The following is a 24,920-nucleotide window of genomic DNA, read 5'->3' on the forward strand; positions in this document are numbered from 1 at the left end:
AGGAAGGGGATTGAAAATAAAACTGCCAATATCATAATGCCCTTTTACAAATCTATGGTGTGGCCACATTTAGGGTACTGTGTACAGTTCTGGTCACCATACCTCAAAAAGGACATTGTAGAACTGGAGAAGGTGCAGAGAAGGGCAACCAAGATGATCAGGGGGCTAGAGCATCTTCCTTACAAAGCAAGGCTACAACTGCAACTACAACTCCTGAGGCTTTTTAGTTTAGGGGAAAAACACCATGTCTGGGGGTTTTTAGTTTAGAAAAAAAGATGACTGAGGGGCAACATGATAGAGGTCTATAAAATTATGTATGGTGTGGAGAGAGTGGAGAGAGATAATCCTTTCTCCCTCTCACATAACACTAGACCCAGGGGTCATCCCATGAAACTGGTTGCCAAGAAATTTAGGACTGACAAATGGAAGTACTTTTTCACACAACACATAATTAACCAATGGAATTCTCTGCAACAAGATGTTGTAACAGCCACAAGCCTGGATGGCATCAACAAGGGCTTAGATAAACTCATAGAGGTCACATCTATCTATCTGATGTCTATAGGCCACCTCTAGCCTAATAGGCAAGATGCAACTTCTGCAGTTCATCTTGTGGGCCACTGTATGAAACAGGATGCTGGACTAGATAGTCCTTGTTCATGATCCTGCAAGGCTGTTCTTATGTTCTTACCATGACTGCCAACTGGTGGTCACCAGGACTGTAACTGAAACCTTACATTTCATCCCACCCTGGGCTGGATTATGACTTGCTGAGGCCTTAAGATATGTCAAGCTTTAAATTCCCTGTGGCATTACCAAAAAAAAAAGTATTCAAACAAAAAGGACAGTGAAAATAGAAATAATAAAGTTCTAAAGTTAAAAAATAAAGATGCAACAAAAAACTAATACTCTAACAAAAAACAATTACTTTGCAAGAAGCCTATTTGCATTAGAAATACCTTTAAATGAAAACACATGACATAAAACGTGAATTTTAGTCATGTTTTTGTATTCAGAGGATGCTGCATTACCTATTTGCCTGCGTGGCCCTGTAGAGTCCGGTGGGGAGTGTGGCATCTCTCCTTTGGGACTTCTTCTGGAAGGGAGAGGGGGTGAGATGGTTGTAGGCTGGTCAGGTCCTGGTGGCGTTGAGCAGGTGAGGCAGGGATAGCTGCAGAGAATAGCTCCAGTGGGGCCGCCATGTTGTGAGCGGCAGGAAGTGAGATCAGGGAGGGGAGTAGGCTCTTTACTAGGGCATTTAAAGCCACCACAGTCAATGATGAGGGCTGCTCTTGAGCATGGGAGCCGGAGTTCCCTGGGAGAAGGAGGTGGCTGGATGTAGCAAGCGAAGAGGAGGACTACAGTGATGAAGTAACCTCCTCCCCTGGCTTACTCTGAGGCTGACCTTGGCTGTTCTCACCCTGGGATTCAGGAGTCAAAAAGGGCCAGGAACACACCTCCTCCCGCTTGGAGCATAACACACCTCATAATGTCAGTTTTAACTTGCTTAGCTTGTGCCTAAATCCAGCACTGATTACACCCCCACCCCCCCAAATCCAGCCCAAAATGCTCCTGAGACTAGTAAGAGTTCTCCAGATAATACTTAGGGCCTTCAGATAGCTGAGTGATGAGCCTCCTTCCCTTCACTATGCATATGACACAACATATGAGCAGAGAGCTCCACATCAATGCCTAGTCTTCACTCCACCTTTTCTGAGGGAAAGGAATGGCACAAAAAGGGGCATCTGCATTGACATGGAAGCCCTGAGTCATGTTACATCATCTGGATGGGGGCCCAAAGTAATGTGTGAACCAGTGCAGTGACTTGAGACCAGAACTGTTTTAAAAAAATAATCCACAGTATTCTGTTCAAATGGCTGGTTCAGCCTTTTTTCTAGGTAGGTTTTTATTCATTGTCTATGAAATCAATTTCCTGGTTCAGGCTAAAGGTGTTTAACACGTACTTGCCTAAATACAATTCCCATTTTGATCTGATGGGATTTTTATCTTGGTATCTAATTTTGTTAGGTGAAATAACAGAAGCCATTCGCTGTTTTTTTCCTGGTAACTGCTGCGTGAAATGGTGTGCTCTTTGCTCTTAAAATCTTTATAAAATTGTTCTGTTTTTCTGGTTGCCAGTGCAATGTCTGTTCAGAATTTGGAAAAGACTGGGTGTTCCAATTTCATTTTTTTTTAAGCCAGCTGTTTTCATAATGAAATGGTGGGGTGGTTTTTTGTTTTGTTTTTGGTTATATAACTGTTCCAAAGAGCATTACCTCATTTCTTCGCACAGTGTTTAGTGCAATTATGCAACAAGGAATTAATTTCATTAAGACAAAGGTGGGAGGGCTAATAAGAATATATGTAAACGAAATATGCAGTAGCAAGAACCAGGAAATTAGTTAGGAGAGCTGTAAGTGGAGAAACCCAAACTTGCTTTGCTCTGAAAAATCTGAATATTAAGGCTGAGATGAACCTATATATCTGGTTTTGTAGTGGGAGGGGGGATGCTTCAGAGTTGTTTTTGTAGTGTTTTTAACTACCCCTTGAAATTGTTATTATTTTCCATCCTAGACACACAACATTGCCCACAGGGAGCTGGATAGGAAATGACAATTGTGTCACAGCTGAGCTGTAGCAGCTGGAGTCAGGAACAAGGAATCAAGTTGAGGGTCACAGCTGGGAGTCAGAAAGAAAGAACACGACTGGCCCACAAATGAGGCTGGGTGACACAGCTGCCTTAGGCAGCGGATTGCAAGAGGATTGCCTACCAGCCTCCTTTTCCAGCCCACTGCATTTGGCTGCTTCTGCCACCACCCAGGACCCTTGAAATGTACCTGCTGGTGCCACTCCAGCTGCACTGCTTCTCTACTCCTCCTTTCTTCCCACCTCTGGCATATTCAAAAGCCAGACGGGAAAGGAGCAGGAGGAAGTATGGAGGAGGAGAGACAAGTGCAAGGCCAGAGTGAGGAGCTGCTCTTGCTCTAGCCCAGCACTCTACTTTCCTTGGGAGAGTCAAGGTGGGGGAGGGGGACAGTGGGAGTGGGCAGAGCTGGGGTAAGAGAAGAGTAGGAGAGAGGGAAAGAGGGGGGAGGAATAAGTAAGGGAAATGGCAATGTGCTCTGTGTGCCGCCAGGGAGGAGAAGAGCTGGGTGAGGAAAAGACTAGCCATGGGGGAAAGCTGGAGTGTAAGCGGAAGAGCTGGGGTGGGAGAAGAAGGCTAGGGAGTGGCTAATCACACTGCCTTACACCAGCCCTACCAGAGAACAAGCCAGAAGCAGTGAAGGTTAGAATTGCCCAGGAAAACCCTTAACAAGAAGCCTTTATAGTCCTTCCTATAGAGGAGAGCCAATTGTCATCCTCACTGGCTGGAGTCACTCCATGCTTAGGAGCCTTTGACTGTCTGGGAAGTACTACAAGCTATAGCCCAAGTAGTCACCATGTGGAGCTGCAACTGTGCACAGTTGTGGATTCTTGGGTCTTTCCTTAAGACCCAGGAATCCTTAACTCCTAACAAAATGGTTAAGGCTCAAAGGAATTAAGTAGGCTCTGAGCCAGCTAAGAAGGGCCAGACTTAGTTCCTGAACCTTGGAAAGATGGAAGCTGTGAACAAACTGACAGGAAAAAAGGTTTCAGGATGGTCCCCAACTCAATGGAAGGAAAGTGCAGGCAGCCCTCTTTTATATACCACAGAGGACCAGGGATGGGACTATTACCAGTCACAAGGTCAGGGAAAGGGCTTGCTGAGAATTTATTGCCTCTGCTGTCTGATGCTGCTCCCCCTGTTTTAACGGGTAGGACTAGCTGCTCTTCAGCCCAGGTGACGAGATGAGCCAGTGGAAGGCTCTATAGTGTTGGAGATGTGGCTCCATGTGCATTGATTCTAAACATGCAATAATTTCTGTTGACCACTAGGGACATTCAGATTACAGGCCGAGAGTGTAGGGCTGCCCCCTTCTTCTCTCTTATTTCTGTATCTCTGCTTTAAGTCTCTTGTGATTGGTAGACTGATACTCTTAGGACACTCCCTTCTTCTGCGCTCTCTCTGTTCTTTTCTTCTTCCTTCCACCATGAGGTAGCTAGTAGATGGTGCACGCTTTCTATTCAAGGTTATACTTTCTGCAAATAAACCTTTACATGTTTTAGATCTTATGAAGTTGTCTACTGATCTCCTCTGTGAGTTGTGTTCTTATCAATACTGGGTTTCTCTGATAAATAGTGACTGACGCCAATTCTCCCTGGCATGTAGAACCATTGCTTCCCACTTGGTCCCTTGGTCTGAGCAATTCTTTTCTAAAGTAGCCTTGTTTCACTTCACCTCACCTCCTTACCTGCTTGCTCTGGAACCTGCCTATCTGTTCATCTTAGATGACCATCTGCTTCTCATCCACTGGATCATTGTCTAGCTGCTCTGGAATTTGGTATCTTGCCATTTGCCTCTGACCCCTCCAGTCCTTGACATCTCCCCTTTGATGTCTTGCCCCAACCCTGATGCATTCTCCCCCCCCACACACACAAATTTCCCTGAACTTCCAGCTGTACTGCATGGAGCTTGTATTCAGGATTGAGAATACTGTCCTGCAATGGACAGGAAGCATGCTTGGAAGATCCTTCCAGGCTGAAAGTCCACGTCATGTGCCTCAGCCTTCCAAGGAAGCTGTTCTTTCCTGCTGTCACTGAGGGCAACCAGCAAAAACTTCGAACACGTCCCATTGAGTTCAAAGCTCTGTGTCTTCCCTGAATGAGGAATTAATGTGTTGCGTCTGACAGGACACCTGCCATTTTACACCTCACTGGTTTTAATCTCATGAATAAACAGAGCGCTAATTGTTTCAGCTTTGAGGGAAATAGATTTTGTATGGCAGTCAAAGTCATGACTGATTTTTTTTAAAAAACAAAATGTAATTCTACCTGGGCAGTGTTTGGATTATAGCAGGCACGTTGCTATTCGGCTATTTGAAGCATAAACCATCTCTGCTCAGTATGGTTTGGCTGAAACCCATAAATTGCCTGGACTTGCTTGTCGCAACGCTTCCTCCCAGCTGGTAGGGAAACTGCTGCAAAGTCGCATCTCTTGCCTAATGCAGGCGTTCAGCACTCCATGCTGTGATAGCAGAAGGATGCCTCATTGGCTTTTTTACCTTTCCTTGATGCTTCTCTTAGCCCTGGGCTTTTGCTGTATGTAAGAAAACTACAAACTGGAACATGGTGGCAGTCCATTGGAGGGAGAGTCAGATGGATTTCAAAGCCCTTTTTTAAGCAAAACATTAACAAAACATTTCTGTCTAACTTGTAGATGTTTATCTACAATAAACATCAGGATAAGAAAGAGGAAATTTTTAATGGAGGCACATTTATTTGCCTGTCCTCCAGAAGATCTCTTCTACCCCGCACCCCTGGTTTTTATGGAGCTGCCAGAAGGGCAACATTCTTAGAACTAAAGAACTGGGAAGCCATCCTGCAGGGAGAATACTCAGCAGGGCATGGAGATAATCAGATATAATTGGCCATCAGTCTGGTTTTTCTTCTTTCCTTTTCTTACTTCAGCAAGTGTCAGAAGATTTGAAAGATCAGAAAATGTCTGGATGAATATAACCTTACAATAATTCTCCATCACTGTCCTTGTGACTGTGAATAAACATGGATGGCAGCCTTGGAATAAGTCTCTCTCTCTCTCTCTCTCTCTCTCTCTCTCTCTCTCTCTCTCTCTCTCTCTCTCTCTCTGTGTGTGTGTTTAATCAAGTAAACCAGGATTGCAATAATTTTAAAACAGGATTGGCAATAATTTTACTCAAAACATACACTTATAACTTGCCAGATTTGCTTCTAAATCTGCCATTTCACTTCTGAAAAAGCGAGACTTACTCTTTCTTGTTGCCTCCACTGCAACCCACCCGTGATGGGACTCTTTAAGTGCTATCACTTCTGATCCTCTTCCAGCATGCTGCCTTGATACTGCTGGCACACAACAGACATTTATGTCCAGTACGGAGGAATGCGCTGAAAGGAGGACTTGAAGGAGACGTCAAGATGCCAAAGACCTGAAGTACTTCTTTCAAAGCTCATAATTAATCAGTGGAATTCCCTGCCACAGGGAGTGGTGACGGCCACTAGCTTGGATGGCTTTAAAGGGGCTTAGACAAATTCATGGAGGTCTATCAATGGCTGCTAGTCTGATGACTGTTGGCTGCCTCCAGCTTCAGAGGCAAGATGCCTCTAAATACCAGTTGCAGGGGAGCAACAGCAGGAGAGAGGGCATGCCCTCAGCTCTTGCTTGTGGCCTTCTTAGAGGCATCTGGTGGGCCACTGTGTGAAACAGGATTCTGAACTAGACATGCCTTGGGCCGGGTCCATCGGGGACTGTCCTTATGTTCACAGGACAAGTTAGGAAGAGATTACTTTGCACTTGCTGTTTAAAGCCACAACATATTAGAAATGTATGTTATTTAAAGTACAATGTAATGTACATTGCAGCCTTGCTTTCAGAATCCCCTTTTGGACTTGACACATCCAGACAAAACCAAAGGAATTTTAGGCTGGCCCATATGTACCTGACTGGTGACAAGCTTGACATAGCAGAGGAGAAGCACGGGGCTCCTGCCCTCCACCACACAGATAATGTCACTTATGGACGCAGCCATTCCACACAAAAGATGGATAACATGGAAGCCTGGTTTACATTAATGCCAACCCCCCTACAAAATGTGGGGGAGATAACATGAATTGTTCTCCATTAGATCAGGCATATGAAGCTGCCTTCTACTGAATCAGACTCTTGGTCCATCTAGTTCAGTATTGTCTACAATGACAGGGCTTGCACTGGTGTGCTTGTTACTGCATCCACTGTTGATCCCATGCCAACATGATTAACAACAACAAATATTTATATACTGCTTTTCAACAAACGTTTCCAAAGCAGTTTACAGAGAGAGAGAGAGAGAGAGAGAGAGAGAGAATAAATAAGATGGATCCCTTTCCCCAAAGGGCTCACAGTCTAACAAGAAACATAAGATAGTTACCAGCTACAGTCACTGGGGGTGGATAGGACCAATTACTCTCACCCTGCTAAATAAAGAGAGCCGCTACTTTTTAAAGGTGCCTCTTTGCCCAGTTAGCAAGGGTTACATGTAAAGATTTACACTTTGCCCAGTCTCTGCCCAGTTAGCAGGGATTAAATGTAAAGACTTACAGTGTATATCTGCTTCTCATTTTCGCAACTATCCATGAACAGCAGCTGTGACAGTGAGGGTGCTCTGGATCAGACCGTGATGAAAGCAATGGGTTGAAACCCTCCCTTCCTAACATGATATTGTCCTGACACATGGGAGCCTAATCCAAGCTGCTATTAACAGAATAAAAAACAAGCATGCTGGCCCCATGTCTGACTCTAAATTAGACCTCCTCCTGAGGAACATTCCAATACCCTACTAAATGTAGATACTGTATTCTGGATCTTGCAGGAACCTGCTCGTCTATGAACCAAAGGAGCACAATGAAGCACATCTCATTGCTCCCACACTCACAGCCGCAAGTAAGACACAGGACTCAAATAGCTTGGGTAAAAGGGCCACAGCTCTATTGATAATCAAACTGGCAAACCAAGAGCGGTAACAATTCCACCCCTCAACAGTGCAGGCCTAACACAGACTGGGTTCAGGCTTGAGAGTCCTTTCCCAAGCCTGGCATGGGCGACACACCCTGACTCAAGGATAGAAGCAGTGCAACCTGCTTCATCTCCATCGTAAACCCCAAGGGTCAGGGCACTTCTAGGGCTTCACACCCCACAAGCCATGCAGCCTTTAGGGGTTGTGAAACCCTGGAGGAGGTATCATGGTGAATCAAGCTCCCTGAGCTTCATAACTTCTAAGAAAGAGGGACCAGTCAACCCCTTACTAACTGCTCAAGGGTGTTCCTTGAATTCAAACCCTTCCAAACCTCCATCATGCCCTCACTGTACGTGCCCAGTTGTGACCTAACTAATACTAGGATAAACAGAACAGACAAAAAGTTCCCCAACAAAAGCCTATCAGTCAAGGGCCAAAAATTCCTACTCGGCCTCCAAAAGGATGACCAGCATAGCCTGCTCTGTTCCTAGGGACAGGAGGGTGGAGGGGAAGCAAGGAAGAGCAAACTGAAGAGGGGAGGGGAGGCCAAGCACAAATGGCCAGCAAGCCTCACCCCTAACAGCCTTGCCCAATTAGGGCGATACTTGCAGCAGTCTGTTAAGGGGGTGGGACAAAGACCCATCTCCCAGCACAAGGCTGTTGGATGGAGCATTCAATGGTGTATGGTCATCTTTGTGGCCTGTCAGGGTATCTTTCTGCAAATTATTGTTGTATCCTATCCAGTTATCTTTTGTAATAGCCATTGTAGCAGTAGTAGGAGTATAGTCAGCACACTTCATCTAGATCACTTTTAAGAAGTAAAAAGTACACTTGCTACAATTCTCTTCTTTCTTTGGTTCCGTCCATAGCCTAGATGTTCTCCACATGATACTGCAGCTTCTTGCAACAGCTGCAGTGCCTGCCGTGATAAATAATGCACCCTAGAAGAGACTTAAAAGTGAAGTAAGGGGGTTTAGTTCAAAGCTTCTCATATGCTGTTATCCATACACATTGCCCAAAGCCTTGTTGAAATGGCACCCCGTCACCTGTAGGAATGAGTGGCTGAATTTAGAATATTTTGCAACTTGCTTCTCTCAGTTGTGCCAAGGAACTGAGTTGGAGAGCATGTTTAACTTTTTAAGTAATCTTTCATTTCGAGGTGGCTTTTGCAGTTTTAGGTACAAAAGATGGTTTCAGAGAATACGTCATTTCATTCAGTCTTAATTATCCAGAATAAAGATGCTGCTCTAGTTCTCTTTTCACAATCAGGGACACAAATTGTGTCCCAGGGAGGAGAGCTGGTCTTGTGGTATCAAGCATGACTTGTCCCCTTAGATAAGCAGGGTCCACCCTGGTTACAAATGAATGGAAGACTAGACATGTGAGCACTGTAACATATTCCCCTCAGTGGATGGAGCCGCTCTGGAAAGAGCATCAGAAGGTTCCAAGTTCCCTCCCTGGCAGCATCTCCAAGATAGGGCTGAGAGAGGTTCCTACCTGCAACCTTGGAGAAGCCGCTGCCAGTCTGTGAAGAAAATACTGAGCTAGCTGACTCTGTATATGGCAGCTTCCTGTGTTCCTAAATTCGTATCATTGTTCCACACACATAATGATAGTTCATTATCAATAACTGTGCAAAAGCACCCCTGGCCATCGCCTCCACCTGTGCATCCAAAAGCGGAGCTGGGTCTAGCAACACCCCCAAGCTGCGCACTTGCTCTTTCAAGGGGAGCACAACCCCATCTGGAGCTGGTTGAATTATCCTATCCTGACTCGCTTTTCTACTGACCAGCAGCACCTCTGGATTTAACCTCAGTTTGCTAGCCCACATCCAGCCCACCTCCAGCCCCCCTCTTAAGTACATCCACTGCTTCTCTAGGATCTGATGTCAGAGAACGGTAGAGCTGGGTGTTTTCTGCATATTGATGACACTTCAGTCCAAACGTCCTGATGACCTCTCCCAGTGGTTTCATGAAGATGTTAAACAGCATGGGGTACAATACTGAGCCTTGCAAGACCCCAGAGGCCAAGGAGTCGAGCACAAGTCCCCCAGCAGCACCATTGGGAACTTCCCCCCAAGAAAGGACTGGAACAACTCCAATGAACCACCTCTAATCCCTGTATCTGAGAGGCGGTCCAGAAGGATACCATGGGCGATAGTATCGAATGCTGCTGAGAAGTCCAGCAGAACCATCAGGGACACACTCCCCCTGTCTAGTTCCTGGCGTAGGTCATCCACTAGGATGACCAAGGCAGTTTCAGTCCCAAATCCATGGTGAAAGCCAGATTTGAAAGGGTCTAGATAATCTGTATCATCCAAGACCCTTTGCAACTGCACAGACACCACATGCTCTATCACCTTGCTTTAAAAGGTAAGATTTAAAACAGGCCAATAGTTAAAGCTTGGTGGAATGAAGGGAGGGCTTTTTAAATAGTGGTCTTACCACCTGCTGCTTGAGGCTTAATGGCATCTTGCCCTCCCTTAGTGAAGCATTAATAATTGGCTTCAACCATCTACCTATTCCTTCCCTGGCAGATTTTACTAACCATGAAGGGCAAGGGTTCAGAGTGTATGATATTACTCACACTGCCTAGGATCTTGTCCACTTCCTCATGCTGCACTTACTATGGGGGGGACGACACATCATAATCAGACCAGATGGTTGTCATGACATGTCTCCCAGAACTGCAAAAGTCCTGGAGTCCAAATCAGCATGGACACTAGTAGCTTTATCTGTGAAGTGACAAGCAAACTGGGCACAGTGGGCTCCCCCATCACATGCGGGGGCTGTGTGAAGCAGTGACTTTGCCACATGAAACAGCTCTGTTGGCCTTCACTGGGCAGATGCAATGGAGGTGGAGAAAAATTGTTTATTTGCCGCCCCCACCACCATGGAGTAGTCCCTAAAATGGGCCCTAGCCCATGTTTGGTCAGATTCATTATGCATCTTCTTCCAGCATTGCTCTAGCTCAGGAATTCTCAATGTTGGGTCCCCAGATGTTATTGGACTTCAACTCCCATAATCCCCAGCCCCAGTGGCCTTTGGTTGGGGATTATGGGTGTTGAAGGCCAATAACATCTGGGGACCCAACGTTGAGAATCCCTGCTCTAGCTGTTGTCTGAGTTGTTTCAGGATTTTACCTACCTTCCCCCACATGACTAAGGATTTGTGTGTCCTTAGTCAGCTCCACCGTGCCACATGCCCACACAGTTGGAGCGGCAGCAATGCCTTCACAGGGATCTGTAGGAGGAAGTCCTCCAATATCCGACGATGCATTGCACAGGTAACAGAGAGGCTGTCTGCATCAATGCAGCAGCTCCCGTCCCAGCTTCCTGGCCACTCTCTAAGCCGCACTCTGTTGCTGAAAGGGAGCCCGGCTTACAGGAACTGCAAACAGCCCCGTTTGCACACACGATTGGGTCTGTGATGCTTTGCCCCCTTACCTCTGTAAAAGCCAAGGTAAACTAACAGGGTAGCCCAGCTCCAGAACAGCAGGGTAGGAACAGGTCCTAAGGCTCCACACGAGCCTCTCTACCTAGGTTTCCCCACAGCTCCTAACCTGCTGTGGCAGCTCATGAGAACCGCCTTATTCATTCCTTAATTTAATTGCATGACATGATAATGAAGATTACTTGGAATAGTCCCATTGAAATTAAGAGCAAGTCAGTCAATACCCAATTTGTCCTTTTAATTTCAATGGGACTACTCTGAGTAATTTTCCTCATGTCAACCGGTGTTTTCTTCCAGAATTAATACTCAAAGCGAGCCACTGGTTTGTAAGGAAATGATCATTGGGATTGCTGCTGAATTCTACCGAAATCAGGGCAAAATTTAAGTTGCATTCTCATGACCAGAATGATTGCAATTAAAGAGATTTTATCCTGTTATCTATGCTGGTTAACTATAACACTTTAACTCAGATTGCCTGGAAATTCCAGATTCTAATAACACACTTCATGGGCATGAGTGGGCTCATCGATTGCAGTTAACTCTTTAACCACAATCATTTTGGTCATGAGAGCACAGTGTTTGGTGGAATTGTACTGAAATGGGTGTGTGTGTGTGTGTGTGTGTGTGTGTGTGTGTGTGTGTGTGTGTGTGTGTGTGTCAGGGAGACTGATAACTTACATTTTTCTTCTGTGGAATCCAGCTCCTCGCAGCTTTTGACTCACAACTTTCCTTCAAAATTCATAAAGGAAATATATTTTAAAACTTTGAAAAGGCTTGTAAGTTTCAACCTGAGTCTCATTTTGATCTGTATGAACAGGGGCGTAACTACCATTAGGTAAGGGGAGGCAGCTGCCTGGGGGCCTTCATGCCTCAAGGGGCCCCCAGAGGCAAGTCACATGATTATATATTGTGAAGTGTGTGTGTGTGCGCGCACGAGGGGCCCATTTTAAAATTTTGTCTCTGGGTCCACTCCAGCCTTGTTACGCCCCTGTGTATGAATGTACACACACACACATCCACACACACACACACTACTCGTCATTTGACTTGTGGCTATGAAATGGCCAATTTGCTCTCTATTTCTAATGATTATGACTCAACATTGTGCAACTTTGCTCCTTTCTGAGGCTCAAATGCCAATGGTTGTGCAATTATCTTGATTGAGAAGCTGATTATGCTGAAAGCTCCAGTGATGATAATGACCTTACATTCCTAATTGTGCCTTTCATACCAAAGCACTTCACACGTTGATAGGCAAAGGAGTACAGAGGAATAATTTCAAATGTACCTGAGCTGCAGGCACCTCTTCCATGAAACGCAACAACTCCTCAAGTTAACATCATGATTCTCAAAGCGTATGTCAGGGCTCCCTAGGGCAGAGCTGGCTCTTGCTAGGACTTTCCTAAATTAGTTTCACAATGTGTACTTTCAAAGAAACATGGACAGATCTATCCGCTCTGTGCCCATTGACTGTTCAGAGCCAGTGAAGCAGCCCTGTTGTTTTTCACAAGAATATTAACTTTTCATGGTATTTTAACACTCTGCAGCTCCTGCACATTTGAGTCAGAATAATGTATTGTATGGGCTCAGTGTTCCCTCTAACAGGGATCCTCAGATGTTGTTCACTACAGCTCCCATAATCCCCAGCCAAAGGCCATTGCAGCTGGGGATGCTGGGAGTTGTAGTGAACAACATCTGGAAATCCCTGCTAGAGGAACACTGTATGGGCCCATTCTTCACTGTCATCTCTCTGCCAGTGTGTCTGGGACAGGACTGTGTGATACTAAATTGTCCCAGGGGGTCTGTTTCCTTGTGGAGTGAACATATGATACTGCCTTAAATTGAGTCAGACCATTGTTCCATCTAGCACAGTATTGTCTGTAGTGACTGGCAAGGGTGCAGACAGAAGGGAAGCTTAAGGAACAAGTCTTCACCTCACTGTTTTTGCAGGGACACATGGGGGAAGAAAGGGGATCGAAAATAAGGGTTATTAGGTGTCATGGGGAAGGGGGTTCAGTAAAATGGGGGGGACACCTCGAATTATAAGAGATTTGCACCTCTGCTGACTTGCAGTGTTTTTGGACTGGGTTTTTCCCCCCAGCCCAAACCTGAAGATCTCAGTCTCTGGAGATGCCAGAGCACTGGGATCTTCGGCTTGTAAAGCGCATCTCTTGAAGCACCCGTGGAGTGGCGATTCCCATGTAGCTAGCAAGCTCGCATCCCACTTGGGTGTGTAGCTAGTTACACTGTAAGAAAGGCATTATTCTCCGATTAAGTCAAATGAACTTAATTATTGGTGAACAAAATTCTGCAATTAGGATAAACTGAGCAGCTTTGTATCATTTTACCCAATTTGTAATACCTAATTATGACTTCTTGAGGCTGTGAATGCAACTATCATGCACTCTGAGAATCAGGGTTTAATTAGAATCAGATTTTGCTAAGGTTTGGCCCTTGATCCACTTTTCAGCCAGTCACAGCAGGATATTAATGCATCAGTACTTGCCTGGTTGCTTAGAATATTCTTAAAATTCATGTTGACTGAAAATAGCTGGAGGCTTTTCCTGTTTTAGCTGAGGGATGGACATACAGTGCTCCATCATACTTGCCAAGTCATTGATTTTCTGTTGGGTCATGGAGAGAACTGTGATTTGCATAATCATAAGCATCTCCTAGTACATTACTCAGCTTAAAGCTATTATACTCTGGGATCTAATGAACAAATTTCTGCAATCAGGATAAATTAGGTAGCTTTGTGTCATTTTACCCAATTTGTAATATCTAATTATGGGTAGGTATTTGAGGTAAGCTTTTTTTTTTTTTTAAGTGTATGAAAAGTTTCTTATCAGCTCGGAAAGGATTATGTGGATTTTATTATGTTCTAAAGGCACATGAGGCAGCAACTGGGCTGTAGCTAAGCAGTTCCATGTCTGGATGAAGGAGTGCTTGGGAAAGGGCTGCCATGTGGAAGAGGATAGGTCTCCTGTACCTTTAAGAGATACAGAACAGAGGAAATTTTCAGAAGGTGCAGATTGTTATGCAGAGAAAAGAAAGGCTGTAGATGGAGAAATTCCCTCTTCTGTGCATCTGCACATACCCCGATAGTACTAATTGTTGAAGAGGAGAGGAGGGAGTGGCTGAAGCCCAGAAGCTGCTGTGGATTACACATCAAGAAGCAGCAGCAGAGAAACCTGAGTCAAGTGCTCAGGCAAGGAGAGCTGGAGCAGGGTCCTGGTCTTGGTGTTGCTACCAGCAAAGGTCCAAAACCAGGAAGGGTCTTATATGGTCCACAGGAGAGTCATACCCTTCCCTGCAAGCTGAGGTGACTCCTGACCTGAGTGGACATCAGTTAGTCCTGCTCTTGGGTAGAACCATCCTGAAGCAAATGCCTGGCAACTGGGCGTGCACTCCTGCACCGATCCTGGAGGATTTCTTGGGTCTTGCTGCACCTTTGCTGGAGGAATCTTGCAGGGGCTTCTCTGGGGAGCTGAGAGACCAGTGAAGGGTCTTGGCAGGCTATGGTTTGTGAGGGTCCTGCAGGGGTTAGTTCTTTGGAAGCAGGATCCGGTGTGAATGTGGGGACTGGGTCTGGAGGAGCAGGGCTGTCAGGTGAAGGAGAAGGGTCTGGGACACTTTCTGGGCTAGGAAGAATGGGTCCTAGAGACTTGAATGGCTTGCTAAGTCTGAGGTGCTTGGAGTTTGGGCCATGTTGTTCTTCTCAGGTGTTTCATAGGTTTTGGATTCCTCATCTGAAGAGAGATTGGCTTCCTCTTGAGGGTCAATGCTAGGCTCAGAGCCTGGATCATGGTAGTTACCGACAGCATCTCTTAAAGGTACAAGAGACCTGTTCTCTTTTCCATGTGGTAATCTTAGCCTGGGATCCCACCCCATCTGGAGTTCCAACATGTAAGGAAAGTGAGACGTAAAGGCCAGTTTTGGATGTACTAGGAAACCGGAGGTCCCTTCACCTCCGGTTTCCCAAGCCACACATGCGAATTAATAAAACTGGAGTTACGGGTGAGAAGGGACCCATGGTTTCCCTTCCCAAACTCCACTCTGAATCTTCTGTCGGAGTAGAGTTTTGTCTCCCTCAACTCTGGTTTTGTGGCACTAGTGTTGCATCCGAATGCTGGCACTACAGTTTTGGCTCCATGGAACTGGAGTTGAGGGCAGAAGTTCTGCCCTCTCACCAGCCCAATTGGCTTTGTGGGCTGTCCTTCTGTCAAGAAGGAAGCCCTGACTGCAAATGCCCCAGCCTCTCTGCAGTCTCACTGACTGCAGAGAGTCAGCTCTCCTTAATGTCTGAAAGTGGATAGGGGAGCGGGGGGGGGGGGGAAGGGGGTGCAGAACTGTGGGTCCATTGGACCTGCGGCTCCGCATTACATCTGAAGGTGGCCAAAGAGTAGTAGAGGACCAGCCTTTACCCACAAGTGGACCGCTAGCAATTTCCATTGCTGCATTCGCTTCATCAATCACTCTCTCCACACACTCTGCATACCTTTGGGTTGACCATGGTGGTACCTCTTAGAGGGACAGATTCGGCCTTGGGAACTCTAGCTGCTGATCTTTAGTGTAGAGGGTTTAACCTTGCATAGAAGGCTATTGCTTCTCACATTTGGCTTCAGCCATAGAGCAAACATGTGAAAGGGGAGCAGGATCACACCAGCTGGCCCTGTCTCAACCTCCGCACATCTGCAGTTCCCTCCCTCTATCATCAGACATTGACCTAAAAGTTAGAATAGAGCTTCTACATGTGTAGATCCTTCCGTGTGATTGGGAACCCTTTGCAGTCGGGGTCTCAAACATGTTGAAGAGTCTCTGCATATCTATCTATCTATCTATCTATCTATCTATCTATCTATCTATCTATCTATCTATCTAACATATGTATATGCCACCTAAAACTTATGTTTCTGGGCGGTTTACAATAAGACAACACAATTTAATAAAACAAAATTAAAACATCCACATTAAGAAACAATTTGGCTGCTGTGCCTCCATAGAAACCCCATTCTCACCTTTGCCCCAATGCACAGAGATGAGAGATGGTGGTCAACCTGTGTGATCTTGCTCTCCTGCCACATGTTCACTTTATAGCTCTGTTCAGACATTCTATGGTATGAGTGTGCTGATGTCTGAAGATTCGTAACTTTGTGTGAATGATCCTGCCTTCGTTTAAAAAGTGAACTTGGATACAGGCCCCTTAAATGCATGGTATAGACGGGAAGTGTAGTGTTGTACCTGTGTTCAACATAACATGTGAATAACTGTGTACAGATCTGTACCTGTGCACACTGTCTGAATAAGGCTAACATGTGAAGTCCAATGAGAAAATAAGGCTTGTAATTCTAGCTGTGTGCCAAGAGAGAGAACACTAAACATCTGGAGCTAAATAAGGCATGTTGTCTCTGGTAGAAAATAATACGATTTACTGTACCTGCTCTCAAAAGAAATGTCATGACTGGAGCGATCAGTGAGCATGAGCCTGTAAAATGTGAGTGTGCCTAGCACTATGCCTGTCAGATGAGGCATGAATAGCAGTTCTGTCAAAAATGTCATCTTCCCAGAGAAGTATTCTGACTGATACCAGAGCTTTGCCTTATTTTGTCACTTATAACTAACAATTCTGAAAAGTAAAAGAAAGTGGGAATGGGGGAGAAACACGGTGTTCAGAGATTTTGGTTTAGAAAGGCTGCTTTAAGACACATTTCCCCATGCAGATGTACAATGGCTTCCTCTCACAAGATCTAATGGCTTAAACATCAAATTGACACTGTTTGAAGCAACGAGCTTGACTGTGCTCAGGTAGATTTGCCATTCTCTTCTGATGTTCATTTTTCTCTTCGCAGGTCGTCATGGAGATGGGGCCTACTGGCCAGTTGACACAAACTTGATTGATAGAAGCAGCCTTAATGGTAAATATGGACTAAAACAGATACTGTCCTCCAAAGTAGCTTGAATTATTCCATGTTATTTCACCAATGATTTCTGTATTCTTTTTTCTCCCCACCTGGTGACTTCACCAAGGGCAGTAATGGTACCAGAAATAGAAAATATTTGACTGTTCACAGAAAGAGTGCGGTGAATTTCTGAGAGGGGAATTTTGTCTCGCATGTTAGATTTCGGACAGCAATAATGGTATATTTCACATTAACTCTTCTTTCCAAAACATATTGGCTGACATCCAGACTAATGAAGCATGCATGTAGTGTGCTGTGTTCAAGACTACAGCAGCGAGGGCACTCAAAGGGGGGATTTTTTTCTGATTTCCCGTTCCCTCTGAAGTATGCTGTGTAACCCAAAAATATGTTTCTGAGGACTGACCTGCCCACTGCCCCATATCTCCCCGCGAACTCCCATACAACTTTAGACTGGAGTGCAACATGCAGCATGTACATTTCCGTTACTGCACATACTGCTTTGTTAGTCTAGATGTCAGCCATTTTTCTCAAATTAAGTCCAATGGATTTTGATGGTGTTAGCTTTCAGTTTAGCATGCTTAGGATTAATCTTATTTTAATTCCCCACTTATTATTCAGTTTCAACTTCCAGGTGCAGGCAGAAGTTCATGTTACTGACTAGCGAACAGTAATGGAATGGATGATCAAACAGAAAAACACTTGTGTGAGAAGTCCCTCTTCAGTCTCCAAAGGGATCAAGCAATGGGAGAGGCACAAACTATTGCCCCCTCCCTCCATCCCTCTTCTTGGGGTGCCCATGCCTTTTGGCAACAACCTAGGAGGGCTTTGAAGTTACAAGCAAAGTGGTGGCAGGTAGGGAAAGAGGGGAATAGGGTACCCAACCAGAGAATGCCCCTGCAATCAGTGTTCCCTCTCACAGGGATTCCCAGATGTTGCTGTCTACAACTCCCATAATCCCCAGCCAAAGGCCATTGCAGCTGGAGATGGTGGGAGTTGTAGTCAACAACATCTGGGAATTCCTGTTAGAGGGAACAGTGCCTGCAATGTCATCAGTCTTTAGGATTCTTTGAAAGGAGCAACTTTTTAAAGGGGCAACACCCTGTCCTGGAAATTGGATGCATTCAACACTGTGTAGTTTCTTGGTGGATTGTTAAATATCTCATGCAAAAAAGTGTGGGTCCTGAGCAGTTGTTAAGGTAGTTCCTCAGGGGGTTCGGGATGCTGGCTCCTCGCTCTATGTCCACAGTGACACTTCCCTCCTGGCATCCTTTTCACTGGATTGTGTTGTGGTTTCAGGAGGGTGACACAGATTCTCTAATGTTGCATCTTCTTTCAGGCTGGATCTGTGTTGGGGACCATATATAATATCCTATCCCCTATTCTGAGATGGTGCCTTATTCTCTTATGGTGTCTCCTTTTCTCATGAAAATGAGGAGTCATGGAGGATTAAATCCACAATTATTAGGTTCAAATAAAACTGAAAATTATAAAAAGCTAAAGAACCTACCAGATATAACAAAACAATAATGGAGAATTAAAAAGCCTCCTTAAAACAGTGCATTTTGAGATTTTTTTAAAAACACTGAGGGAGGGAGCATGGCAAAGCTCTTCAGGGAGGGCATTCCAAAGCAGAGGGGCCACAACCAAAAAGGCCCTTTCTCTAATTCCCGCCAACCAGATCTCTGTTAGTGGCAGAGTCATACTCGTGAAGTGACTTGCACCCACGATCATCCTTGCGGCAGCATTCTGAACCAGCTGAAGCTTCCAAACAGTCTTTAAGGGCAGCCCCACATAGAGCGCATTGCAGTAGTCCAATCTGGATGTTACCAATGCATGAGTGACTGAGGTCAGGTCCGACTTCTCCAGGTTAGGCTGCTTGTGTGCGGTGCTAGGATCATACTTGATCCTGGCACTGTCTTCCCATCTAACCATGCTTTGTACCCTGGCCTTTAACCAGGATTTAAAAGCGCAAGCGCACCTTTAATCCCACAGCCGGAGTTGTGTGTGTGTGCACGCGTGTGCATGGGCTGCATGCAGTCTGAGCATGCACAGAGTCGGGCACCCAGAGTGTCCAATTCACGGAGGAATTCCCCACTGTACTGCTCACACAGTGCATTAAGGGTTTCCTGGAGGCTGGAACTCATTTTCCCGGCCTCCTTCTGGGAATCTGAGGTCCCCTATAGTGCTTAGAGCAGGGCAGATCATGTGTGCATGCATGCTGCATGCCACGGTTACCAAAACTGCCCCAGGGCAATTGGCTAGGGCACTCCAGCTATGTTTTTGGCTAAAGTGGGGAAATTATCTCAGATTGGGGAGCAGTTCTTTTCCAGTATCAATTTAGTCTTGATGTATTTGGAAAGGATGGGGGGGACATGGGTATAGCTTCAAAGCTTTATTAAGGGTAAAATGGGGAATTACAGAAGGCAAAAAGAGGGTGTTGTCAGGCAATTCAATCATTTAGCTAAGGTTCTAAATGAGAGTCTTGGTTAAGGCTTGCAACAATTTGTCTGAAGTCCTGAATAGGAGTCTGCTTAGAGACTTGCAGTAAGAGACCAGGGAGGCGAGGGGAAAGAGGCAAGAGTGGGGAGGGAAGCAGGGAAAGAGGTGAGGAGGCTTAGAGAGGGATGTCAGGAGAAGTTAGTATTACCTATCCTTCCTGGGCGCGTTAGGTTGTGTGGTGGCTGGGCAGACATGTCTCTGCTTGAGTAAAGTGTAGGGTAGAAGTGGGGATAAAGAGCGAGGGGGCAGCAGTCACAGCTCACTTGTGAGAATCTGAGGTCCCCTACAGTTCTGAGCCATGTGGCTCGTGTAGGGCTTACTGCAGAACGTGCCCTGGGGCAACTATTGACTCAGTCACTTGCTTCTCCTGTCCTGGAGGGCAAGGAGTTTTGTACACAACAAGATCCATTGCTACATGAACTTAATCACTTTAAGTGAACAAAAGGTGAGCGCAAGCTATGTAAATGTGGCTGTGTGAGGTGAATAGGGACTAACTTTGTTTACTTATCTCAGAGATCAGGATGTCTCTAGGTGCAAAGATACACTCCTATAGTTTGCTAACTAGCGAATTCTCCATGGTTTTAGTTAGTCAATTCATTAACGTGAATTAGCTGAGATATTTGCCATTTATCTGTGCTTGTCCTTGAGAGCATTTCACTGTTATCTTGTAGAAGGGAGGATTCCTTCCCAGAGTGATTTACGTTTAATGGGGTTCTGTATAGATTGGCTATAGCTCATTAGCAAAGGGCAGGCACATCCTGTTTCAGTCTCGTTGACAGCTTGACCTGAAGGCACTCTGGCAGGTGGGTATGTAGGTTCCACCCTGCCTCCGCCCGCCCCGCCCCCAAAATCTCACCAGGTTCCATCATGTGAATAGATTGATGGTTTAAAAGCAGCTTAGCCAAACATTAAGTATATAGAGTTAGCCTTTGGAATGCTTCCTAGCAGAGTTATCCCCAGTCCTCCCACATCTCCTTCAAATCTATGTTTAATGTTGGTTACCAAAATTAGCATGATGATGTGAATCCATGCCCAGAAAACTTATGGTCTGATAAGAAGCTAAGAAACCCACCTTGGTGTGAATTTACGCAATTACACTAATGTTGGTAATGATCACACAAATGTTAAAATCTGAAACCTCATTTCAAACAATTATGTGAACCACATATAGTAGTTGACAGGATGCACAATGCAAAGTGTTAGGGATGTGTGAACTGGCTCAAGGTTGAGCCAGTTTGCCATTGAACCAGGCCAGCTCAAGGGCTTGCCAGACCAGGCCCGATTTGGTGCAACCTCAAGCCAAACCCACCGAGCCAGCTCGGAGCCATTTCAGGGGTTCTAAATTTTAAAATTATTATTATTTACTTATTTACTTTTAACACTCACTGCTGGGGTCCAGGTCAGCGGCAGGTATCTGCCATCTCCCTCTCCCCCCACCGGCCTTCTCCCAATGGGCCTCTGCGTGGTGGCCTCCAAAAGGGCCGCCATCACCAAAGGAAGGGCCGGAACAGCCCGGAAATGGGTCAAACTGGCAATTTTTAGAATGGGAGGTGGAGGGAGGGGGAGATAGCAGACACACACACACACACACCGCACAGCCACTGCTGCTGACCCGGACCTGGCAGTAAGTGTTAATATTTTTTTTAATTGAGTTAGAACCCCCAAATTGGCTCGAATTTGAGCCAAGCTGGGGGTATGTTCAGTGGGGCACAAAACTGAACATGCCCGGTTCAGTTCAAGTCCAGTCCGGACTTGAACCAAACCAGGCAAGCCAGTTTTGTGCACACCCCTAGTCAGCGCTGCCAATCAGCTGGTGCTGCTGCACACACGCCAGGAAGCCCTGGGCAGTAATGCAGTGACTTTAAACTGTGCCCCTGCAGTTGCACAAAGCTACTTCCACTGGAAGTTCTTGCACAACTGCCCACTTGCACCACATCGTTAGTGCTGCCGCATACATTGGCGATGTCAACATCACATTGCGCAACATGTCAGCCAGTGAGAGCTGAAGCAGGAACCCTTTTTAAAGTGGTGATTCTCTTATGTTTAGTGGGGGCGGGGACTGGCTCTATCCAACCCCAGCACAGCATCCCTCCAGTGGCTGTTGCTGTGTCTCCCTTATGTTTCTTTTTAGATTGTGAGCCCTTTAAGGACAGTTGAACATCTTATTTATGTATTTATTTTTCTGTGTAAACCACTTTGAGAACTTTGGTTGAACAGCAGTTTATAAACAAAGTGGTAAATTTTAATAATTTTAAAACTTGTTTTAATATCTATTTTATTCTATTGACTTTTTATGTATTTTGATTCGTAACTTTTAAATATTTTAAATTTTGTACACTGCATAGAGATGTGCATCTCAGGCGGTATAGAAATATGACAAATAAACAAACAAACATTCAGAGCAGTAGTAGTTGTGGGAAGCAGCACTCACTGTGTGGAGAGGAAGAGGAATGGGCAGGTCTGTAAAAACCAGTTTCTCAGTAGGAGGAGGAAGTCTGAAGGACAGGCAGTGAAAAAAGTGAATGGGGACCATTTTGCATTCCCCACCCCCTCAGTTCCACTTCCCAAATTTCAGCCAAAAAATTTCCATTGGAACTTTCAACTTAGCTCTACACAAAACTACTGATTGGAACGTTTTGTTGACACAGCAGTTGCAACTCTGAGTGAATCACTTAGTTTACCATTACCGCAGTTCACAGGGTCAGCTAGATTGGTTTTTCAGCATAATGCCTCTTAGCAAAGTGTGCAGGTGAGGTTACGGGAAGTTTGAACAAAGCTTTCTGAGAGGTTTGACCTAATATGTTAGCTAGGAAAAACGCTGACATTGGTAAGGTATTACTAGGTGGAAGCCTGCAAGAGATTTACAGACCATTGCCATATGAGGGTGTCACGGAAATCACTGGAGCAAAATTGTCTTTATGAGAAAAGAAGGTGCGGGAGATTAAAGAGGGAAATGGAATAGATAATTGAGAAAAATTAATTATCCCTTGGCAGCCTCTAACCATGACGGAATAGTCATTATATGTACTATAGATCTAGCAGATACAAACTGCAGAGCCAGGAAATGGCACTGCATTAAGAAGCAGGTCCAATTTGGTGTCCATCCCTCCCACCTACCCCAATCTATAATGACATTCCCTGAAGTCTTGAGACACAAAGTAGGTGCCTCCTTTCATGTTAACCTACCTGTCCTTTGGTGCCAATGTAAAAGGGGGGAAACTCTCCTCCTTCACTCTGGAGGATCCTCCTCAACCCACTCCTGCTTCTGAATAAGTTGAGGATATATCCACAGTTCCACCAGCAAATGAGTTATCAGATCTTTATTTTCAGATGGCTCAGCACAAAAGCCAAATAAGCAAAAGGTTACATCAGAATACATTCCCACTAATTGCCTGCCTTAAATAAATCTCCAAGTGGCCATCCTGGTCATGTGCTTAAAGTCTTGGAACTTTCAATCCAGGTGGATGGTCAATAGGTAGCAGAAAGGACCCAGCACACTGGTGCTGCTTCTTTTTATCCCCTGGTTGTTTATTGCTTGTTTCTCCGGACTTCCCACTCACTCAGCATTCTCCTTCCTCTTTTCTCCTACCTTTTCCCCCCAGGCAAGGATCTCTTGCAACTACACAGTTTCTAAATCAATACTCCAGATACCCTTTCCCCTTTTCTCCTTTGCTGATTATTGACTCTCCTAATAGCCTTGTCTCTTTTTCTCAACGTATGGTTAGTCCATCCGTTCTGCCAGCTTGTTTCTCCATACTTCATATTTTAATTACAAATATTTCTGTACACACTTTGCCTGACATGCATAAAGCCTGCATAACCAAACTAATGCTAACTGAGGCCTATCCAATATATTAGAGACTGCTCCCCAAAGTCATCCTAATACTATAAGATTCTTTTTCATGTTCCTCTTCACCGACCCAGCAACCATGGTATATTGCGGTCTCTAAATCGTGACAGTCTACTAGAAAGAGGGCATTTAAGCATGCAAGTCTACTTCCATTAAAATCAGTCACCCCTCTCTAGAGGTTCCAGATTGGATTATTGTAATGAGCTCTATATGAGACTGCCGCTGGAGTCAGTTTGAAAGCTGCAACTGGCCCAGTTCAGCTGTTAGTGAGGACTAGTCAGGGAACATGTTACCCTCAAATTAAGAGCACAGAGCTGGTTAACAGTTAGAACATAAGAAGAGCCCTGGTGGACACAACCAAAGGTTTACCTTGTTCAGGATCCTACTTCCCACAGCAACCAGTCAAATTTGGGTGGATAGGGCGGTATAGAAGTCCACAAGTTGGAGATGAAGCAATACTCGTCTCCTGCCATTATTTCCTAGCATACATGAAGGTCACTCACATGACGAGCCCTATGCGAGTGGGATAGAGCTACCCCAGGAAGGGCTGGTCATGGGAAGCACTGGGATCACTCCCAATCCTGCCACTCTTCTTCTGGGCAGCCCTACTTTTGGAACCGGGCTGAAGATAGAAGGGCAAGCACCTGCCTCACTGCCTGGCCATGTGGGCTGCCAGGCTGCCGGCAGCCATCTTTACCATATAGGCCAGGGGAAGTTGTGGCCCGGCAGCAGGGAGATCTATTTATTTATATATCACATTTTTATACCGTCCCATCCATACGCTCTGGGTGGTGCACAGCAAGTAAAAAACAAACACCATTTAAAACAAACTACTGATATCTGCTGGGAGTGCATTCCACAGGTCTGGAACAGCTACAGAGAATATTTCCCAATGGTTGTGGGGTTCCTGGCATCCCGGCTTCCTTCCCCCTGCCTTTCAATCACCGCTGCACTGCTCATCTGGGCGCAGAGGCGGCAGACCCCTGTTTGGGCTCGGACCATTTAGGCTCCTGCCTTCCCCCAAGCTCCCCCACCATTTGGTCATGTGAACGACCTCATAATGTGGGTGTCTTTGACCCATCAACGGAAGGCTGATACTCTTGAACATTTTTATCAGTGACTTAGATGAAGGCGTGGAGGGAATCCTCATATTTGCAGATGACATAAAACTTGGATCCCATAGCTAACACTTCAGAAAAGCTCAGGAATAAAATTCAAAATGTTCCTGATAAAATGGAAAATTGAGATGAAACGAACAAAATGATTTTAAGCAACGACAAATGCAAATTTCTGCACGGGGCAGGAGGAGGATATACCTGTAGAATGTGGTATATCTGATCAACTGTCAACAGTAAAGGATCCAGCAGTCAAGAAATACGCCACAGACTAGCACTTGGTATGGTAGCAATGACAGCCTTGGAAAGGATATTTAGATACTGTGACGTGTCTACACCTACAAAGATTAGAATCATTTGGACAATGTTTTTTTCCCATGACACTCTATGGATGCGAAAACTGGACTTTGAAGAAGCAATACAGAAAAAGCATTGATGCTTTTGAACTTTGGTGCTGGAGAAGACTTTTGAGTATACCA

At 45.3% G+C, this 24,920-nt stretch overlaps 1 protein-coding gene across 3 annotated transcripts in view; it reads left to right on the forward strand.

Moving 5' to 3' along the window:
• Positions 1-24,920, forward strand: part of DCC (DCC netrin 1 receptor) — a 1,362,689-nt gene that overhangs the window by 1,248,854 nt on the left and 88,915 nt on the right. For all 3 annotated transcript variants that reach the window (XM_053300600.1, XM_053300601.1, XM_053300602.1), the window contains one exon: positions 16,906-16,971. In XM_053300600.1, coding sequence (XP_053156575.1) covers positions 16,906-16,971 — 66 coding nt within the window. The remainder of the gene's footprint in view (positions 1-16,905; positions 16,972-24,920) is intronic.

This window comes from Hemicordylus capensis, chromosome 2 (genome assembly GCF_027244095.1).
Source record: "Hemicordylus capensis ecotype Gifberg chromosome 2, rHemCap1.1.pri, whole genome shotgun sequence".
In the NCBI taxonomy this organism is placed as follows: Eukaryota; Metazoa; Chordata; class Lepidosauria; order Squamata; family Cordylidae; genus Hemicordylus; species Hemicordylus capensis.